Source organism: Balaenoptera ricei, chromosome X (genome assembly GCF_028023285.1).
Source record: "Balaenoptera ricei isolate mBalRic1 chromosome X, mBalRic1.hap2, whole genome shotgun sequence".
Taxonomy (NCBI): Eukaryota; Metazoa; Chordata; class Mammalia; order Artiodactyla; family Balaenopteridae; genus Balaenoptera; species Balaenoptera ricei.
The window spans coordinates 107,667,943-107,688,966 of NC_082660.1; the positions used below are offsets into that span (position 1 = coordinate 107,667,943).

At 44.5% G+C, this 21,024-nt stretch overlaps 1 protein-coding gene across 4 annotated transcripts; it reads left to right on the top strand.

Annotated features, from left to right (window-relative positions):
- The first annotated feature begins 2,432 nt into the window (after nt 1-2,432).
- On the top strand, nt 2,433-20,479 carry ATP1B4 (ATPase Na+/K+ transporting family member beta 4). Of its 4 annotated transcripts, XM_059910292.1 has the most exons (9): nt 2,504-2,590; nt 5,623-6,301; nt 6,435-6,699; nt 10,734-10,862; nt 11,123-11,227; nt 14,106-14,302; nt 14,956-15,012; nt 17,509-17,604; nt 18,338-20,479. In XM_059910292.1, exons 3-9 carry the CDS (start codon nt 6,507-6,509, stop codon nt 18,497-18,499), a joined length of 939 nt encoding a protein of 312 aa, XP_059766275.1. In that variant the 5' UTR covers nt 2,504-2,590; nt 5,623-6,301; nt 6,435-6,506; the 3' UTR covers nt 18,500-20,479. The 4 variants fall into 4 exon arrangements, with proteins under 4 accessions (XP_059766272.1, XP_059766273.1, XP_059766274.1 ...); XM_059910289.1 differs by lacking the exon at nt 5,623-6,301 and having other exon boundaries at nt 2,433-2,590; XM_059910290.1 differs by lacking the exon at nt 5,623-6,301 and having other exon boundaries at nt 2,433-2,590; nt 6,435-6,687.
- Nucleotides 20,480-21,024: the final 545 nt, after the last annotated feature.

Consider the following 21,024-nt stretch of genomic DNA (forward strand, 5'->3'; position numbering starts at 1 on the left):
CTTTGAGATCCTATGGGATTTTGTTATTTTACCCCACCCAACAGCTGGCATTCCAGAAGGCAGCCTGGGCTATAGTCAAAATACACTGCAAATATATTAAGGATATGGCAAACCCCAAATTACCCAGAATGCTAGGGAACGAGAGATTCTGGAGAATGGAACATTTCGTTACCTGAGTTCACATTGCTCCAAATCCTCTTTTATCTCCCACTCTTAGTTTTTTCTCCCAGCTTTATGGAGATATAATTGACATACAACATTATGTAAGTTTAAGGTGTACAATGTGATTTTATACACATATATATGTGTATATATGTGCTATATATATGATACACATATCTATTACAAAATGATTACCACCATAGTGCTAGCTAACACCTCTAGCATGTCACATAATTACCATTTATTTTTTATGGTGAAAACACTTAAGATCTACTCTCTTAGCAACTAACACACAATTGTAAAGCAATTATACTCCGATAAAGATGTTAAAAAAAAAAACACTGTTAAAAGAAAGAAGAATAAAAAGAAAAGAGGAAGAGAAGGAAGACTAGGAAGAGAAGAAAGGAAAAAAAAAGCCACTTTCAAGTATGTAGTACAGTATTATTAACCACAATTACCATGCCATACATTAGTTCCCTAGAGCTTATTCATTTCATAACTAGAAGTTTAGAAGTTTGTACTCTTTGACCAACATCTCCCCAATTCCCCCACCACCCCCCAGCCTCTGGTAACCACCATTCTACTCTCTATTTCTATGAATTTGGCTTTTTTACATTCCGCATATAAATGAGATCATACAGTATTTGTCTTTCTCCGTCTGACTTATTTCACTTAGCACAATGCCCTCAAGGTCCATCTATGTTGTCATTAATGGCAGGATTTCCTTCTTTCTCATGGCTGAGTAATATTCCGTTGTATGCATATATACCACACCTTCCTCGTCCATTCATCTGTTGACAGGACACGTATCCGTATCTTGGCTATTGTGAATAATGCTACCCCCTACTCCTAGTTTTTTAAATCTTGCTAACATGACTGTACTGTCTTTTCTGCCTTAGTAAGACAAGACCAATTTACCTATCCTCTGTTTGGTTTTTGAGGCTCCCAAGGGCTTCAGGTTTCTCATATACTTAACATCAGGAATCACACAAAAATCTCGAGTGGAGAAAGTGTAAAGATAAAGCTCAATGTCTACTGAGACCAGGTTATCCCCTGGAATATATTTTGCTTTTATTAAAATCCAAAAAGAGGAATGAGTTTCTCTTTTCTTTGTCAGTGTTCTCTTTCTCTTCAAATGAGGGTATCGGGGGAGACTCTGGAAGAAAGAATCCTGAGTAATAACGTTCTAACAAATGAAGTCTATATTTTAAATTAACCACTATTGAAGCTGTCTTCATCAGAAGAGCCTAGGCTTGGCATTAGGAATAAATCTGTCTATCTAAGAGGTTGGGCTGGCTTTCTTGGTTATGAATGTGCCCAGAATCTCAGTACCTGCAACATTCTCAGTCACCTGGGTGTAATGGGGGGGAGGGGATTTGTGAAGGATCTCATATTCCTCCTAGGCCTTTTAGCCACCCAGGCTCCAGTGGGGTGAACCAAACAAACCAAAAATGCTATACAATGTTCTTGGCTGTTTTTACTAATTTTTCTTTTGTTGGATCCCACATTGGCTTCAGGAGTTATATATGTCTGGGAAACTGACACTGCAAAGTTCTGGCTTGTTCCCTGCCCTGATGCTAAGGGATAAATATAGATCTCAACCACTACAGAAATTTGGCCAGGATTCCAAGGGGTGTGTGTGTGAGGGGTAGTGCTGATGGGGTCATGCTGACATGTACGCTAGAAAAAGGCTTCTTATGTCCAAGATCCTCTTTGGGCAGGGAGGGGCAAAGCAGGAGCCTGGCCTCTAAAATCAGAACGCATAATCCACCTTTAAGGGGCTGGTGGATTGACACAAATAAGGAATATCGTAGGTGGCTTGGTGCGTGTGTGTGGGGAGGTGGGGAGAGCAAAGGGAATCTTTCCTGACACCCTAGATCCTTTTGCATGAGATCAGCCTTATGAAAAAAGAAAGTTATTCTTGGCCAACTCCCCTCACCCCCAACTCCCACCCACGCCCCACCCCCTGCACACACTGATATCCAACTCTCAGTTGAGAAGAACACAACTTAAGATTTCCATTGGGCCCATAGTAGCTCAGGCGCTAGAGAAGAGCAGGGAGTGGGAAGAGACACGAAGTTCGGGGTGGGGGGGGTGAGTCGCTCATCCTCGTGACCCAGAATATCTCCCCCTCCCTGTAATGATGAGCTTGCTTTTCCATAAGGGCTTTCCTTTGATTCAGGGAAGGGGCCAACCAATGAGAGCGGGGCATGTTAGATTATTTTGGGGAAGGGCTCATGCCAGGAGGGTTCACTTTTACTAGGCGCCAAGTATCCCCAGCAACCAGTGTCTCCTGTACCAGCAGAAGCTCCAGAGCTCTCAGCCACTTGCCTGCCTCTGCCGCGTCTTTGCCCACTGAACAGCCATGAGAAGGCAGCTCCGGTCCAGAAGGGCTCCGGCCTTTCCTTACGGTTATCGCTACAGACTTGTGAGTCCCAGGGAGCAGAATATTTTGCTGTCCCTTCTTAGTGGGGTGGGTTGGGGGTTGTATAGGTCATGGCTTAGGGCTGCTTCTCCTTAAGATGGGCAGGAACAGTGAAGTTTAAGGAAGCCCATTGTTTCAAACTCGAGCAGTGACTCCCAGTACCCCACTGCACCCTAAATTGCTGGATTGAAAGAGGAAGCCCCTCTTCCTGTGCAACAAACATAAGGGAAGGGGAAGATGCCAGAGAATAAGGGGGCTTCTAAAATTTTTTCGTGGGAGTCTAGAATTTGAACAGACCTTTTGGAGTCTGGGCATAGAGGTTTCATTCCGATAGCAAGAAATTTAGCCAAGAAAGAAGGGAAGGGGAAGAGGAAATGAAAGGCGCTGCCTACCCAGCTGTCTCAGTCGCTTTGGGTGGTAGCTTCTTAGGAACCCAGCTGCTCTTTTCTAAAGCAGAAATTCCAAACGATGGCTAAAAGCATGGAATCCTAGATAGAAGTTGGGAGCAGTCCTAGACATCACCTCTCCAGAACCCCTCATTATGTAAAGGAGGCTGCTGGGGCTCAGAGCACAGGAGTGACTTGCAAGTTACTGGAAGAGCCAAAGTGAGAATGTAAGTTTCCTGACTTCTGATGTTGTGCTCTTTCCATCATATTTGCAGCATGCCACTCCCTAGCCCACTGCCTCCCTGCCTGCCACCCGGCCCTGCCCAACACTCACGCACCCCACCTTCAATGTCACCATTTATCTCCAGGGTGCATTAGAAATTTTTTTGAACCCAAAGTTTCTTTGCGTTTACTTTGCTAGAAATCATGAATATATGCCGCATGCAGTAGTTTTTTTTGCGGGGACGTATATTCTGAAATCTCCCCCAGAGAGGGTTGTGATCTGGGCCCCAGGAAGAAACAAAGCTTAATCCATTTTTCTTGGGGAATGTCCACTTATATTACCAGAGAGCTAAGTGGAGACTGTCGACAGCCAGCAGAGGAAGACACGAATTCTTCCAACCCCGTATCAACCTGCGGAGGGCTTCTCGTAACTTTCCAGCCACAGTTTGTAGAATCTCTCTTTTGACATCCCCAAAGTCCCTTCCAGGTCTCAGAGCAGTCACGGTCTGTAGGGCATACATAACTATTCCTTACTTGGCATCTTCTCGCTATAATGCTGCTAAAGCGTTGTGTATAATTTCAATTATCTGTCAACTGGTTTGGATTTTAAATGCATCAGGGGATCTTGCTCTTTATAGGGGCTACTTGATCAAAGTTAAAAAGAAATTATTTGATGCAGTGAATAATCGGGTGCTAATGTCTCTTTGACAATTAACCAACTGTTCGAATGTTTACAGGGTGTTAATGCAGGGCACGAATTTATCTTTCGGGTCATACTGTTTGTTTATACATTTGTTTATATGTTTATATATTTAGAGTGCTCAAAATGGAGCCACCTTCTGCCCTTCAGACTCTTTCCTTTTAGGGCAACACGATGGCCCCAGCACACTCACACACACTATCACATGAGGGCAGTGCCACTTTAGGAAACTGACAAAAACAGACCCTCTCATTACCAAAGGATTCCCTACTGGATTCCGTTAAATAGTTGCACAAAAGTGCCTCTCTTGTACAACGTGAGGTTCTCCTATACCTGGAAGCAGGGGAGAGGGGAAAAGGTATTTGCGGTTCCTGAAGCTCAGGCAGTGTGAGAGCCGTGGGGGAATTAGCTCTGAGAAGGTTAATTCTTCCCGGGAGGGTAAAGCTTTAATGACAAGCCATCTTTAATGGGATTATCGTGAGAGCTCATATCTACAAATAAGATCAGGCTGAGGCCAAAGCCAGCTGCCTCCTCGGCGGAGGGCAGGCAAAGAGGCAACAAGGAGAGAAAAGGAAGTTTTCCAGAAAATATAAAGGGAATATAAATGTCTCCACGTTGAAATGTTACACTTCAAATTCTCTGAGATTCTCAGTTGCATTAGATTCTCTGGGGGCCATGATGACGACCCACTACAGTCCAAATGAGTGCTGAGGCTAGAGCAGCAAGCTCTGTGAGAGCATTCCCCCAGAGCTCTGGTTCAGGAGTTTTCAGTCGGGCAGTCATCACTGACGTTTGTTCAGTACCCGCTGGTTACCTAGCTGCGGGCTCCACACTGTGGAGAGCCATCAAGGAGTTAGAAAATATGGACCCTGCCCCCGGGTGCTCAGAATGTCATTCTGGAGGTCAAATGGGTACATATGTTCACACACAAGGGAAAGAGATTTAAGAACATTTATTAATCCATTCAGGTTTATTTTCCTAAGCCTTACTCTGTGAGTCCTTGTCAGAAATCTCTGATTATAAGCACCTTCAGTGTCTTGGGAACACAGACTCTACCACATCGTCGTGCTCCATAAACCACCTCTGCTAAACCGCCTAGTGTGAGAAGCATCATTGTCCAGGGTACCAGGAAGCGTGGTTCTGAGACTGTCAGCTCTATCATGACCTTGCTGAGTGATTTCGGCTAGATCCTGTCCCCTCTCTGGGCCTCACATGGAGAAGTGAATCTTCAAGGTCCCTGTCAGCGCTGATATGGCGCGTGACATAAAGCTGTACATTTGAACAAACTAGAGAGCAATTCAAGAGTGCTTATAATCAAGAGCTAGATAGCGCCGGGCAGACTGAATGCTGAGAGTATAGCCTTGTCACGCTGTATCACTTTTACTGATTCTGAACAATCCAGTTTTCTGACCCTCCCCCCCGGCCATGGCAGCCCTTTTAGCTGAGTGTCCTCTAAATGGCCTTTGAGGAATCAGGCAGGGAGGGGGCAGCACAGAGCCCCTGGCCTCTATCATTTGACACATCCAACCCCAACAGGTGCACAGGCCCCGCCACTCTTCAGATTTGGACAGCGGAGAGAAGGGACAGTGGCCTCAGACCCACAAAGAGCAAAGATCCAACCCTCCAGCCCGTGGCTGGGAGGCATTGGAAATACCATTTGGTGAAGTCTGGGTTTTTCTTTTTTGTTGTTGTTGTTTTTTGTTTGTTTGTTTGTTTAATTTTCTTAGAGCCACTCGGAGAAGATTACAGTTTCAGATCTCAAGTAATGGCTGCAATCAGTCAATCAACAAATATGTGCTGAGCATTTACTACGTGCCCAGATTTCTGCCTAGGGAATGGGGTTGGTGGGGGGAAGATGAAGGAAGTATCAGTTGCCGTGCCAGCCCTCAGGTGGTCTGTCCAACCTGCTTAAGGCAGGAGGAGGTTCCATTGTGGGCAACAGTCAGAGAAGCAGCAAGTAACGCCCCCATACCTTGTTTCTGTTGGGAAGGCAGTCTAAGTTTTGAGGAGGGGTCCAGCAGCTGGCCTCTCCTCCTGATGTCTGTCCCAGGCTATTTTTAGACACAACTTAGGATGGTGAGGTTGAGCAGCTGAAAGTGTACAGGGTGTTAGGACAAAGCTGGCTTAGACTGAGAATTTGCCATCACGGACACAAGTGTCTAAAACTACTCCATCCTCCAGTGTTGAGCTCAGCTCTGCCCTGACAGGCCAGACAAAGTTAAGCGGGAAGCCAAGGCCCCAGGACAGAGTAATGACATGAGCAGTCCTAGGGGAAGAGCCCAAATGCCTGAAGCCGAGAATAAAACTTGCACCTCTATGGAAAGAATATTGGGTCAAAATGGGTCATAGAAAGGATATTTCCTGCAAAAGAACAGAGAGAAAGAAATCTGCCTCTTGTAACAACAGGTATGTGTATGGGTAAGTGGACATCTGAAGCATCTCCAAATATTGAGTCGTTTTCCATTCATTTTGGCTGGTGGGATGTGCCATTGGAAATTTTCTTCTCCAAAAAGGGGATTGTGTTTTGTCACTGTTTCAGGATGATCAGGATGAAGTGAACCAGAACTACTTAGCAGATGAAGAGGAAGAAGCAGAAGAAGAGGCTCGGGTGATGGTGGTACCTGATTTGGAGGAGGAGGAGGAGGAGGAAGAAGAGGAGGAGAAAGAAGAAGAGGAAAAGGAGGAGGAAGAGAGTCAGACTCAGGAAACAGGCAGTGCCTGGTGGCGGAAATGGCAGATCGTGAACGAATACCTGTGGGATCCGGAGAAAAGGATGTCTCTGGCCCGAACAGGTCAGAGTTGGAGTAAGTCCCAGTTGTCCCAATGCCCCAGTCGGGTGTCCTTTGCTTTTGGCTTGGTGTCCAGGACTCCTTTACCATACGTTGGATGGGCTTGTCTGCAAAGTTCTCTAGCACTTCATGTAACAGGATCACTGCCTAGGGAAATAATGGGCAGATCTCATCAGAACAAACTCCCAAGTGGGTGAACGAACTTGATTGTATAGCTGAAATACACTGGGCTCAATAGCATTTGCAGTGCAGAGAGACAGTAAGAATGAGTTGAAAAAGTGCAGATTTCTTTGAAGCCCCAGCCCTGTCACTTTCTATCTGTAACTTTGGGCTCATCGTTTATCTTCTCTGAGCCTCAGTTTCCTCACCTGCTAAATGAAGGAAACAGTATCTGCCTTACCTCTCTCACAGGATCAGCCTGAGGCTCCAATAAGATGTTAAAATTGTAAAGTACAAAGTACTATGCAGAAGACTATTCCTAGGATACGAGACCCAGGTCCCTGCTAACCTGACCAAGGGTTTGTACAGCCTCGTCATTTCACCTCGTAATATCAGTGAAGGAGAGCCATGGCTGCCCCTGGCCCCAGCTTGCAGGTGCTTTGTGATCGATCCCATGGTGTATAGAGAGAAATGGGTTAAAGGGATCATTTCTAGCAATTTAAGGCTGAGTCCCCATATTGCTTGATCAATGGCAGAATTGCGGTCCCCAGCATTTCCTCTTTGTACCACATGCTGCCACCACCTTTACTTCACAGCTTCCCCAGCACTCCTCTCCCAGGGTCCTACTCACCTCTTGAACTATTAATGTTGATCCTTCTCAGGAGATTTAGCTTGTGGTAAAATTCACACTCGCCATAGTCTCTGAACATCCCAGGAAAAGAGCAGCTGCTGGTTTGAATTCAGTTAACCCACAGAAGAAAAAAAATAGATAACTCTATGGATAAAATAAGAGTCTCCCAGTGCCAAGGGTCTAGGTTGCTAAAGTCGATGGTCATGCCTTCTAAAGGCCCCTTTGGCTGAGAATTCTCTCCTTTGTAGTTTATGTTTCTAATTCAGCTCAGTCAGGGTGAAACAGCCAGCCCTGCTGCCTGGAATTAGCAAAAGCAGGTGTGGGGCTCTGAACAACACCCACCTCCCTTCACCCCTCTTCAGTTCCCAGCCCCACCCCTGCCCATCCCTCGAACTCTCAACTGGAACAAATGTACCATTCAAGGAACATTCCGACGTTCTGGAAGCTGCAGACAAATGCTGGACACTCACTGGGGCTCCAAAAGGGGGCACAGCTGTTTCTCCCTTGCCTAAAGAGGACTGGAAAAACAGGCCTTGTGAAATGCAAGTGTGATTCTGGGAGAGGGAGCCCTACGTTAACCCTTAAACAGCCAGCCATTGGAACTTAACCAGATGAGCTGATCCCAACTGCGCCTGTGGAGAACAATCCATAGGCCAACAAGTGGGGATGAGGGAGGAAGGTTCAAGTGCCCAGGGAAGATATGGCAGTGGGGACACTGCACGGTAGGCCATATCCAGGCCTTGGGGTAGCGGGTCTAAGGAAAGCCCGGGCTACCCCTGGGCAAAGGGCAAATAGTGATGTTAATGCCTAGGCTGCCACATGCCTTGCTGCCCTCCTGCTTGAGAAGTAGGTGCCACTTAAGCACTTACTAACACTGTCCCAGCCTGGACATCAAAATGACCAACATATTCACCCAGCCTATTATTATATTCTGGGCTTTTCCTCTGATAGCTGGGCAACTTCTATTCTTAGGAGCTTTATGTTATTTTATTGGGTACTGACAAGAACTGTATGAGGTAGTAATATTATTATCCCCATTTTACAGATGCAGAAACTGAGGCTTAGAGAGGGTAAGTAACTTATCTAAAGTCACACAGTTAATAAAGTGGCAGTACTGGGATTCAAACCCAGGCTGGATGAACACTGGAGTTCATTCTCTTGCCAGAACATCATGCTGTCTTCATGAACTCTAGCAATGAGCAAGGCCCTGATGGATAGGGCCTCAGGACCTGATGGGGTGTTTCAGTGGAAGGACTGAAGAGTTGGGATCGTGGGTACCTAGTCTATTCAAGATATAATGGTCTATCCAAGCTTGGGTGGGGCATTCAGGAGAAAACTCTGGATTACCTAGAGGAGCAGCCCAAGTAAAACTTGGACATTTGGAGCAGAAAGGGTTGGAGGGATCAATGGGTTCAGGTGGGTACGGTGCTTGGTTTTGCCGGGGGCAGGGGGTGGTGTAGCTGAGACAGTTAGCCTATCACAGACTCCAGGGCACAGACTCCTGGGCAAAGCTGAGGGGACTCCTTGCTAGTGCCGTTCTCCCATCTACAGCTTCCTGGCCACACATCCTGGGCAAGAAGGAAGATATCTCCAGGGGAATGTACCTGTATTCTATTGCTTTCCTCTCATCCATGAAACTGAGCCTTCTGGTCCCCCAGGATGGCTCCAGCTGTTGATTGGTTCCCAGGATGGGGATGGGGGTAGAGGGATGGAGGAGGAGTCACAGGGCACATCCCATCAGGACAGCAGGCGGGCAGCAGCCAAGTATCACAGGCACACGAGGTGCTGCTGTTTCTTCTCCAGGGACTCCAACTGAATCAATGTGTTCATATTCCAGCTCTGCTTTAGTTCATCTTATAAAACATAAAGGTTCACTTCTAGTTAGATTACTAAGAATTTTTTTCTCCTTTTCCCTACTCCTTTTTTTCTTTTTCTTTTTTTGGTTCATTTTATTTGGTTCATGGTTCAACTTAAAAATTAATATTTGGATTTGGTTTGGGGTACAGCAAAGTTTTGTGGTTTGTTCCGGTTTCTGGTTCATGATTCAGTTCAAATCTGTAGCTCCGACATCATGTCACTGCTGTGAGCGGAGCTAGATATTATTTTCTGAGAGAGCCCCAAAGAGGACTTGAAAGAGCTTCTCAGCAGCAATCTCATGCTCATTCACTCATTCTGTGCTGCCTAATCCTGGGGCAAACCTAGTGCTAATCCAGCCCACAGAGGAAGAATTCACACAACTGTGCTTCTGGTCCTATGGCAAGAATAATATTAATAATAACAATGAAGAAAACTGCCACTTACAGAGCACTTAGTATATGCCAGGCTCTCTGCTATGCTATTTATATGCATTATTCAATGTTAAGAAGTAAGTACTATTATTATCCTCATTTTACAGATGAGGAAATTGAGGCCCAGAGAGGTAAATAGCATGTCTAAGATTAAACAGTTAGGAAGTGGTAGAGTCAGGACAGGATGTAAGGAAAGGCTGAATTTCAAATATTGTTAGGGATATTGATCAGAATATGAGGTAAGTGCTGAACTTATCCCCATTTTACGTGCGAGGAATCGGGGGTGCCAGGAGGTTCTATAACTTATAGCTCACAGGTTGAGCTCACAGGTAGCAGGTGTCAGTAATTAAGTACAGTTTGCCCCTCTTCCCTTCCCCATCCTGCGTTAGTGTTCTTTTTGGAAAGCAGAGTCACTTAGAGTTTTGCCAAAGATGAAGAAGATTTGAAATACGTAAAGTGAAACCTCACTTTGCCTTCATTAGAGGCACATCCAGTGGAAACGAATCAAAGGTTTGAATTATAGGCTATGTGAAAAGAAATGCTGTTTTCATCACTTGCAAATACATATAATCACTGGAACCAAGCTGCTAGGACTCTTTAGGGCACCTACTTTAATGAATAGCGAAGAATGATTTGTACTTAGGACATCAACCATTGCCCAGAGGACTCCCAAGCAATTTGCCCTCTGCAGTACTTTAAACTCCACTCCCCTGTAATCTTGTTCACGGTCATCATTTGCTCAGCAAGCCCTTCCATCGGAGATGCTGTAAAGGTAAACTGCAATCAGACCTCTGACGCAATTCTCACCAATTTCAAATTGGTGAAATCTGAATAAGCAAGGACATACTGAATCTGGGGAATTTTAAAAAAGCCATGTCACGTGTTTGGGTTGGTTCTGGTTCATGAGTTCAAATGCAGAGGCAGGGCTTGTTGGCCAGCACTGACCACCCTCATCTGTGATTGTTCTGCAGGCCTGATCTTAGTCATTTACTTCTTCTTCTATGCTTCCCTGGCCGCTGTGATCACCCTCTGCATGTACACGCTATTTCTGACCATCAGTCCTTACATGCCGACCTTCACTGAGAGGGTGAAGCCTCCTGGTGAGTGCCCAAATACCCTGTGCTGTCAGAACTTGCTGGACAGAAATCTGCTTGCACAGCATGTTCAGCTTCAATTAACTTTGGCTCTTCCCGGTAATGACTTAGGGATTCAATTATTAAGAGTAAAAGTAAAATGGTACTTGGCAAATTATGGTCCTTTTCATTTTGATTGCCTGGGGGGAAATGGTTTCATGGGAATCGATACAAAAAAATTATCCCAAGAATGGGTTAATATATCCAAGACCTGTTTTCATTGCCAGGAGTTATGATCAGACCCTTCGCCCATAGCCTTAACTTCAACTTCAACGTTTCTGAACCTGACACTTGGCAGCATTATGTGATTAGTCTAAATGGCTTTCTCCAGGGTAAGTTCCTCTGAATGGTGAGAATCTCTTTGGAAAGGTGATGGGTGGGAACTCAAAATTCAAAATCCACTTGGCTCAGAAACCCCAGTCTTACTAGCACTGCCCATTCTGGTTTTTCCTTACCACGCATCCCCCTCAGCACCTGCAGACACAATCAAAACTGCTGTGGTTTGTGATTGTATGTTGCCTTGAGAGCATATAAGCCAGTAAGATGATAAGTTCATTGGGGCAGAGAACTTGTTTTCTCTTCCTGAACACCCTATAGCACCTAGTTATGTCCCGGGCACATCCAGATGGCTCAATAATGATCAATTATAAAAGATAATTCGAGGGGGAGGTAGTGGTGAGAAAAGAAGAGTGTTCTCCAGAACAGGAAGATTCTTGCCTCCTATGTTTTCTCAAGGTAAGAGAATTCATTTCTTGGAGATGATCCATCGTAAAGGAGGAGAACAAGGGTCTTCATTTAAATAGCAGTCCAAAAGGGAGTTAGAGGAAGAATCTCTGGGTGGCACTCACTCCAACATTTTGACAGCAAGTGTTTTCTATAGCGTCATCAGATACATTTTCAGGGGCGAATGAATGGCTTTCTGAGAAGCCCTTACACAGGGCGAAAACTGAGGTAGCAGCTTGGTTAAGGTTAAACACAGAGCACACAGTCTCTGTATTTATCCAGCTATCAAAGAGTAGCCCCCATGGGTTTACTGCAGCTATTATTTGTGGAAAAAAGCCAGGTTTGGTTTTCCTGGCCTGGCTGAAGTGGGGTGATGGGGGTGCCCAACAGAATGTGCACTGAATTAAGAGGATTCTCTTATGTGATAGGACGTGTTATTTAAATGTGTAAATGTTGTCACTGAACTTTAACCCTGCATAGTAGAGTCTATCGTCCCCATTGGGGGAACTGAGGCTCAGAAGGAGAAGAAATGTGATCAAAGTCTCCCAGTAGCAGTAGTGTTTAATTTAAACCCTTGTTTGTGTTCTCGACACCCTTGCTACTCAAAGTGTGACCCAGGGACCAGCAGCATCAGCATCACTTGGGAGTTGGTTGGAAAGGCAGAATCTCAGGCTCCACCCAGACCTGCTGAATGGGGATCCGCAAGATCTGTATGTCCATTAAAGCTCGAGAAGTTCTGCTTTTCATAATTCTTTGCTGCTGCCATATGACCAGGAGCTAGAAACTCAGCTTTGTATTGGTAATGCTCAGTGTCATCTTGATTAAGTCTGAGGTTCAGATTCCTCACCTGTAAAATTAGAGGGGCTGGGTTCTTTTTGAATCCATGAAGTTCCACTTTCGGCTCCCAAAAACGTTTTGGGCATCATAGCCAGCACAATATCTTCTTTTCTTTCAAAATGTTTGTGAGCTATTGCAAATGTACTGCCAGAATCTCTGCTGAGGAAATTCCTCTGAGAAGGTAGTAGATTCAGAAATATCAATGCTGACCTGATGACACAGGTGGGGAACATTAGGAAAAGCGTTGGGTTTTTTAGTTCCTAAGTGTAGATAATATGCCCTGTTAAAAAGGAACACATCTCTGAAATAGACATCCCAGAGTATCAATTTCATTCCCATGAGGACAGGGATTTTGCAATAAGGGTCATGTCCATGTCACAGTATTTTTAATGGAACTACCTCAAGAGAAACAAGGAGCACATGATTAGAGCTTCTATTTAGAAAGTTGTTATTTGAACATCCTTTACTCTAAAAAAGAGAGAGAGAGAGAGATTAAAACAAAACCTTGAATTGAATGTAGCTTTGTCAAAGGAAAAATAAAGGCTTAGCCATAATTAGAATAGATTTAAAATTCCCAGTTGCTTCTAATATCAAACTCAAGTCACAATCTGTTTAGATGAGGATCCAGCAATACGTTTGGAGTTTTAACGCTGGTGGATCGTAGGTGCACAATCTCCTCTAAAAAACTGAGCTACTTGGAACATGAATGCATGGGGGCTGGATCTAACAGGACTAACTGGATTCCATCATTTAGAACCAAACTGGAAATAATGCAGTAATTTCTAAAGTCCAGTTCTCTGGCATCTAGTAGCCCAAAGAGTCAGCTCACAGATAGCCCTTTTCAGCTCTCTCCCTGATATATGTACCTTGGGCACATGTTAAATTCCATCCAGTGTAAAGGGACACTAACTCTGAGTGCCTCAGGTCTCAGTAGACAAGACCTCACCCCCTCACCCTCTCAGTGGAGACCGCTTTGGTTGTCATTGTGTTCTGTCTTTCAACCTAAGCTTCTATTTTGCAGTGCTAGCTTCCCTCTGTAAAGAATGAGGAGCTGGTTATCTCCTCCTCTTCGTCCTCCCCCTTCCTCTGTCCCACAGCACACACTTTTCACTGTCTTGCATCCAGTGCCTCTCATTGACCTCAAAGAGAGATGTTTCCTAGGCCGAACTTAAAGAGATTTAACTCAGGGGCTTTGCCTCCTTATATATGCCATGCCTTGATATGATTCAATCCTTCTTCCAAAATCCATCTACTACGTTGCCTATTCCTCTCCCAGAGGTAGAAAAGGCAGCCCTCCAAGTTTACAATTTACCGTATCGGAAAGGAAATAATGAAAAATAGAGAAAAGTTATAAAGCGATCAACATACAATCCAGAGACAGATATCGAAGAAGTTCAAGGGAATGAAAAGCAAGGGGACAGGTAATCAAAGTGGGCTGAGGGGACCAGCCCAGAAGGCTTCTTGGAGAGATGTTGCTGATGAAGGGCCTTGGGCACCTGATGCCAGGTCACAGGCCCTAGGACAAACTGAGTGGGCTTTCAGAGGAACACAAGCAAGCTGGAGAAAGGAAACTAGGGAAGAGAACTACTGAAAACATGGCCTTCCTCTGTAGTACCTATCTAACATGACCCTTTGCCACCCACACTTTAGGTTATAATGACAGTCTTCAAGAGGAAATGAATGTAGATTGCCCCCCGGGCCAATACTTCATCCAAGATGGTAATGAGGATGAGGACAAGAAGGCCTGCCAATTTAAGCGCTCCTTCCTGAAGAACTGCTCTGGCCTGGAGGACCCTACTTTTGGCTACTCTACTGGACAGCCCTGCATCCTTCTAAAGATGAACCGGGTATATTGGCCCTTGTCACTCTGGCTATGATAAGCGGATGAGTTGGGTAGGAGGGCTCTGGCCACTCCATTTCTCTTGGGCTCTGTCTTCATACGCTGTAAGTTTGGCCATTTTTTACCAAGAGCATCACTAATACAAACAACCAGACAAACCTACCAAGCAATAATTCCTTTTCTCCCTGAACACGTTCTATTTTGATTCTTCTCCAGCACCCCTAAACCTTTGATGCTTTGTCAGGAATGAGATCTTGAGCTGTTTGGAACAGGGGACTGACATGGGGGTGGCATGGGGGACAATTCTTATATCACAAGAAATGCATTTTCCTTCTCTCCTGCCATGCCTCAGGTGTGGCTGAGCCTTACCAGGCACACTCCTCTTGACCCAGTACGTTCTTTACATTTTCAGGGTAATCCTGCTGCAGTTACCATTGTATGAATATCAGGCACAAATAAAATAAGAAGTAAGCTGAGCTGAGCAGCTCTGAAGATACTTTGCATTTTCTGCTTTCTGTAACATTTCTGAGAGGGCAAAATAGATCAAGTTTATGCCTAAAGAAAGGACAGCTCAAGGGGGATTTAGAAAAGATGTATTTTTACTGTCAAATCTGTTTTGGCTTTTGTTTTTTAAAAAAAACGTTGGTTTTCTTTTGCTAGATTGTTGGCTTTCGTCCTGAGCCTGGAGACCCTGTGAAGGTTTCCTGCAAAGTTCAGGTAAAGTGCCTTTTTGAGTAAGTACTGTTAGCACATCTGTTTCATGCAAAAGGGTGGGTCATCCCTTCCAAGGGCTTTACCATGGATGGTTGCCTAAGGGTTAGGGAAAGGGTTAATCTTTTCATAACTACACCTCCATTTATACCTTCGGGCCTCCCTGTTTCCAGAAAGCATTCCATTCATGTGTATTCGTGTGTGTAGTGTTTGTGTGTGTGTGTGTGTGCTGATTTATACCTGTGAAAGCCAAAGACTGAACCTCAGCTAACGGCCACAGCAGGAAACAACAATGTGCCAAGTCATTAACGGGAATTCTGTTTACACGTTTGCTTTTAGCTCTAATTACTTGTTTCTTTGAACTAAACAAGCAGCTTTCATTAGAGTCATTAGTTCCTGCTTTTAAAACTGATTTCCCAAAAGAAAAGCAAGGGAATGATATCACAAAAGTTAGGTAGTGTTTGTGGAAAGACAGGCTCTGATCTGTTTCTTAACTTGGGTGGAGGTCTTCAGGGGTCAATTTTCTTCTTCTTCTTTAAATCGTGTGTGTGTGTGTGTGTGTGTGTGTGTGTGTGTGTGTGTGTGTAGCCTCCATACTCTTTGACATATTTTACAATATAACATATATAGCAATATAAAAATAAATAAATAAATAAATAAAACTGATTTCACTTTTTGCAGCAATGACCAGTGGCACTGGGTGTTGCAATAACAAATGACTACAAGGGAAGTATAAACAGAACTCCATTAATATGCTAATTAACTGTCCTTCAAGGGACCATTAACTCCTATCTCATCTGTGCCAATTAGCTCCTTTGTAGGAAAAAGCCTACAAAGATCTTGGGTTTGCTGGGGTTTGTTTCTTAAAGCTGGCAGTAGCTCCCTCCTGTTTGGTAACATCTACTACACCCCCAGTCCTGGACAGTTGTCTTGCAAATGTGTGAAGGCTGGTAACCCCATTCTCAGTACCAGAAATGCCGCTCAAAACTCCAGTCTTGATTGTGACAGATCAGAAAGCAGCAAAAGGCAGCACTGATTCAGTCAATAGTTCACATTCAGCAAGGATTTATGGATCACTTATTAAGTACCAGGTACTTTGCTAGGTGTTGGGGGGTGCCAAGATAAATAAGATTCTGTCTCTGAAATCAGGGCCATCAAGTAATACAGGTGCTACGAAAGGTGCAGTGGGGACATTAAAGAGGGAAAGGTTAGTTCCACATGAGAGGTGGTGACACTGAAGTTGAGCTTTGAAAGGTCAGGCAGTGCTTGCTAGGTGAACAAGGTAGGAAGGACATTCATTCTGGTCACATATACGTGAGCATGTATAAACATACACACGTGTGAGGTGTGACTGCAAACCGGTGGAATTGATTCCACACACCATTCACAAAAAAATGAATTTCATTACTTTTTACAAGAATATATAAATAAACCATAAAGACGAACTCAGTCTTAAACCAGCATATTAATTAATTGGATTGAGTCCTGCTTATAGTTCCCTAGTGGAAGCCATGCATTTTTCAGCTTACATCGAACCTTGCTGAGAACTGTCCTTTAAAAAAAAAAAAGAAACACTGAGTCATTATACATTGTATGATAATCAACACTGGTCAAATCCACACCCACTTGTGGAAATCAAGCATGATGAGGTAATTATTAGAATAAATTAAGGAGAGCTCAGCTTATACTAAGAGCCATTATACTATATCGATACAAGTAATCACATGACCCGAGTGAATGATTTGCTAGTAGTGATGCACTATTTGTCCCCTAGTAACTTCTAGACCTCTGCTATTTAGGGCAAGCCTAACGCATGGGCAGAATGGGCAGTCCCCTACCTGACATGATATGATGAGGGTAGACTTGTTTATTTAATCATTTCCCCCCTTGCTTATCCTCCTGACCCCACCTCCTATAACTAAGCACCTCAGAGAATGTGGTCAGAGACATGCACTTAGGTGAGCCAACTACAGGCTGTGTCCCTATGCATCAGGTCCCTGTGCAGTGGGTCTGACCTCAACCAGAAATGAGCGTACCGTGTGCACGTTGTTGTGGAGTGGGATTCACTAGGCATGTTCCAACTTACACCTGCCTCAGCTCCAAAGTCCAAGACTGGGTACCAGGACCAGTGTGATTCTTTGGAGAGGGGCTGGCATGGTAGGCCCTCTTGCCAGAGCAACGCTGGGTACTGCAAGCCCTTTGGAGCCCTTCTTCCTGGGTCCCCTAGGAGCCAGCATAGAGCCAGACTGAGAACCTTCAGCCTCTGTGGTCTGGGCCTTCTATTCAGTGTTCTTTGCACTGAAAAGCCAAAGCACAGTCTCTCCCTCAAAACACTCCTCTGGGGATAAGTCTGGGCTGAGCTATGCCCCATTCTGCTTTCATGGTCTTCCTGAGACAGTTGTGGGTCACACAGTGATTTCACCTGGGACACAGGCCCCTTTAGCTCAGGCTCCATCTCACTGAGTGACCCGGCACCTGACATGTACTTGCTTTTACTTACAGAGAGGTGATGAAAACGACATCCGATCCATCAATTACTACCCAGAGTCGGCTTCTTTTGACCTCCGTTACTACCCTTACTATGGCAAACTGACTCACGTAAGTCTGTATTCCCTTCAGTCTTTGCTGTCAGAAAGGGCTCAGAGACGAAGGAAGGGCTGGCTGGGATCTATGAGAATTAGGGAGCAGCAGGTAGTAGCAAAGGGGTGAATAGCTGCTGGCCCACACTAGGAGTTCCCTCTACCAATTCCTATCCCAACCGCTCCTTTCCAAATCTGAAGGAATCTCAGACATGGTCTGGCCTAACTCCTTCAGTTTACAGATGGAGAAATTAGGGTTCAGAGAGAGGAAGTGACTTGCCCAAGGTCACATAGCTAATTAGTGGCAGAGCCAGGAGCAGACAAATCACTTGCCATTGCACTAAATTATGCCCAAATAATCACTTTCCTGTTTCTCCCACTTAGAGCCTTGGGGCAGTGAAAACTTCATCTCCAGCATGGAGACTTGATAAGTACTAGTTCTGGTTTGATTCATGGTCTGATATCCAGAAAATCATATCACGCTGAGCTAGAATTGGTTTTCCCCAGAGGACAATCAGACAACTGACACTGACTTATGAGAGAAATGTGTCATTTCTCCACTGTCCCAGGGCAGAGAGAGCATGTCAGTTGCTTTAGCCATTTGTGACCTGGCATCATGGGATTTACTCAGTTCCTTTTGTGGAGGTTGTTCCATCCTCCTGCACTGATTATCCGATCACTTCCATCCTATTGCCCTCCCCTACATGCCCTCCCCTCCTCACACTTAGAATTCATTGTTCTTCCACCTACAGGTTAACTACACCTCCCCGCTGGTGGCAATGCACTTTACAGATGTAGTGAAGAACCAAGCGGTGCCTGTGCAGTGCCAACTGAAGGGCAAAGGCATCATAAATGATGTCATCAATGATCGTTTTGTGGGTAGGGTAATCTTTACTCTGAACATAGAAACCTAAGAACTTCAGGGGGCCACTCCCACCAGTTCTGTTTCTGTTTTATTTCATGTTACCCTGGTAGCACCTGAATTCTTTTTCTTCAGTTGAGACACAGCCAAGTGGACACCTGAGACAGCAGATCATCTTTCCTTGCCTTTGACATATGTTCGAAATGGCATTGTGGGAGCTATTTGATGTTTAAAGGTAGTCTCTCCTGATGACAAATAGCTTATATTAATTTCATTTTCTCCCACTTAAAACTAAAACCCATTCTTGCTGCTAGAAGTCTCATTGTAGTGTAACATAGTATCTGATAAAATTCACAATAGCCATGAAGGAGAATTTCCATAATGATTATAAATTCATCATGTTTTCTAAAAATTTGTTGTTTTTAGAGGTGAGATTCCTCCCAACCAGGCTGATAACTAACCATTTTTGTTAACCTGCCTGGCAAGGTCCTTCCCTGAGAATCACCAACCAGACCAATCCAGAATACACCTAGGGGCACCATACCTAGGGAACTCTATATCCAGGGGTGCTTGTGAAACTGGCTGCCTCACATGGGCAACTAAATACTGATTCACAGACTAGGTTATCTTCAACTGGGACAGAAGTCAGTGATAACTGGATATTGTCCTGGGATAGACCAGAACATAGACCTTTCCTATCACTTTTTTTGGGAGGTGAGGCCCACTGCAACTGGGGAGAACGCCTACCATGTGGATGTGACTGGTATTAGATTCCTTGCTTTATGGTGTAATCATCCAAAGGCAAATGTTCCTGCAGAAAGGTTTGTCTCAGCTTCAGACACAGGAAGAAAACAAGGAAGATCTCCACCAACTAATTCTTCTTGAGCTCTTTGTTTGACAGTAGTGTGATGTTCTTTGAGACCATCAGGGATAGGTGTGTTGACCGTCCCCACCCACACCTCGCTACAGCGCTGGGGATTGAAATCAGGGTCTCCCAACTGATACGTGGTAAGACAGAAAGCTCCTGCCAGGCCACCCTAAATTCAAGGCCCATTAGCCAGCTTTTCATTTGCTTAAAAAATGATATGAGGCAGATGTTTCTCCAGGTTGTGGATCAGCCAGGCTGCTTTGTCTTATCTTTGGCCATGTGACCATTCCACTGCTCCTTAACGCCTCCACCAGGGGGAGGGCTGGGACAAGGAGAAAAAGAAAGCATCAGAGAAGAGCATAGTGTCTCAGGGTCCAAAGCAGGGTTAAATGCCACCTAGAAGTATCCAGAGTCTGAATCTCCTCTACAATGTTTACCTTCTCCCAAAACAGGGAACTGACAGTCTGGTAGTGAAGACAAACAAGTAAAGAAGTAACTACAATATAGTGTGACAAGAGTTATAATACTAGTATGTGGAAATGCTATGGGAACATGAGGAAAAGTAAGCTGAGAAAGTAGCAGAGGAAATTTCACATGCAAAGTCACAATCACGAAAGACCATGGTGTGTTTGGGTAACTGTGAGCAGTTCATGTAGCTGGAGCGTACAGGGCTCAGAGCAACGGCAGGGAGCAGCAGTGGATTGGGCTAGAAATGTATACAGGTACTGAAAGAAGACTTTGAGTTTTATCGAGTAGGTGAAAAGGAGTCATTAAAGCATTTTATGCAGGGAAGCTCTGTGATCATATTTACTTTTTAGAAAGAGCACTTTGGCAGCCACAATGTGAAGGGTGGATTGGAGAGGGGCGAGACTGGGGAATGGGCAACGAGGGAGAAGAAGGAGTCAAGAATGACGCCAAGGTTTTGAGCTTGGCTACAACCAGTGGGATAGTGATATTGTTGATTAAGACTGGAAATACACGAAGTGAAGCAGGATTGGAGAGGAAGATGTTGAGATCACTTTTGGACATTTTAGGCTTTTGATTTCTATTGGTCAGACATTGATGTGGAGATGTAAATATAAGTGGGGTTGGGAAGAAGGAAATCTGAGAACAAAAGCAGCATTCGCTTAAATGAACTCTCTTAATAAAGTCTAAGCTATTTAATCATGGGAATTTGAGCCACTTATGTAAAGACACCACAGCAATCTAGTCTCTCAGGTAGTGCTTCTCTCTTGGCTTATGGCAGAAAGGACTGCTGCTGCTCTTTGGAATCTCCTTCCCAGACACCTTTCCAACTTTAATGACAGAGTAAAGGGGGGTTGACTGCTATTAACAAGTGATTAAAAGACATGCGACAGCAGATTTGTGGAAGATACAAAAAACAATGAAACTGTCTCCTCCCAACGCCTTTCCTTACCAATTCCATTTTCAAAGCTAACCTTTAAAAAGAAACAAACTTGAAGATAACAACTTTAAAGCCACCTAAAAATTACCTCAAATAACCAAACTCTCGAGATTTAGTAGTAAAAGGTAATAGAACATTAGATCTGGAAAGGATATTAGAGTGTTTAGTGAAAACAACCTGCATTGCATCTGACTCCAGGTCCAGTGCTCTTTCTACTCTGAGCTGCTGCTTACCAGGAAGTACCATCTTTTTAAAAATCAATGAATGATACCCCAAACATTTAAAAACATATGTCAAATTTGAG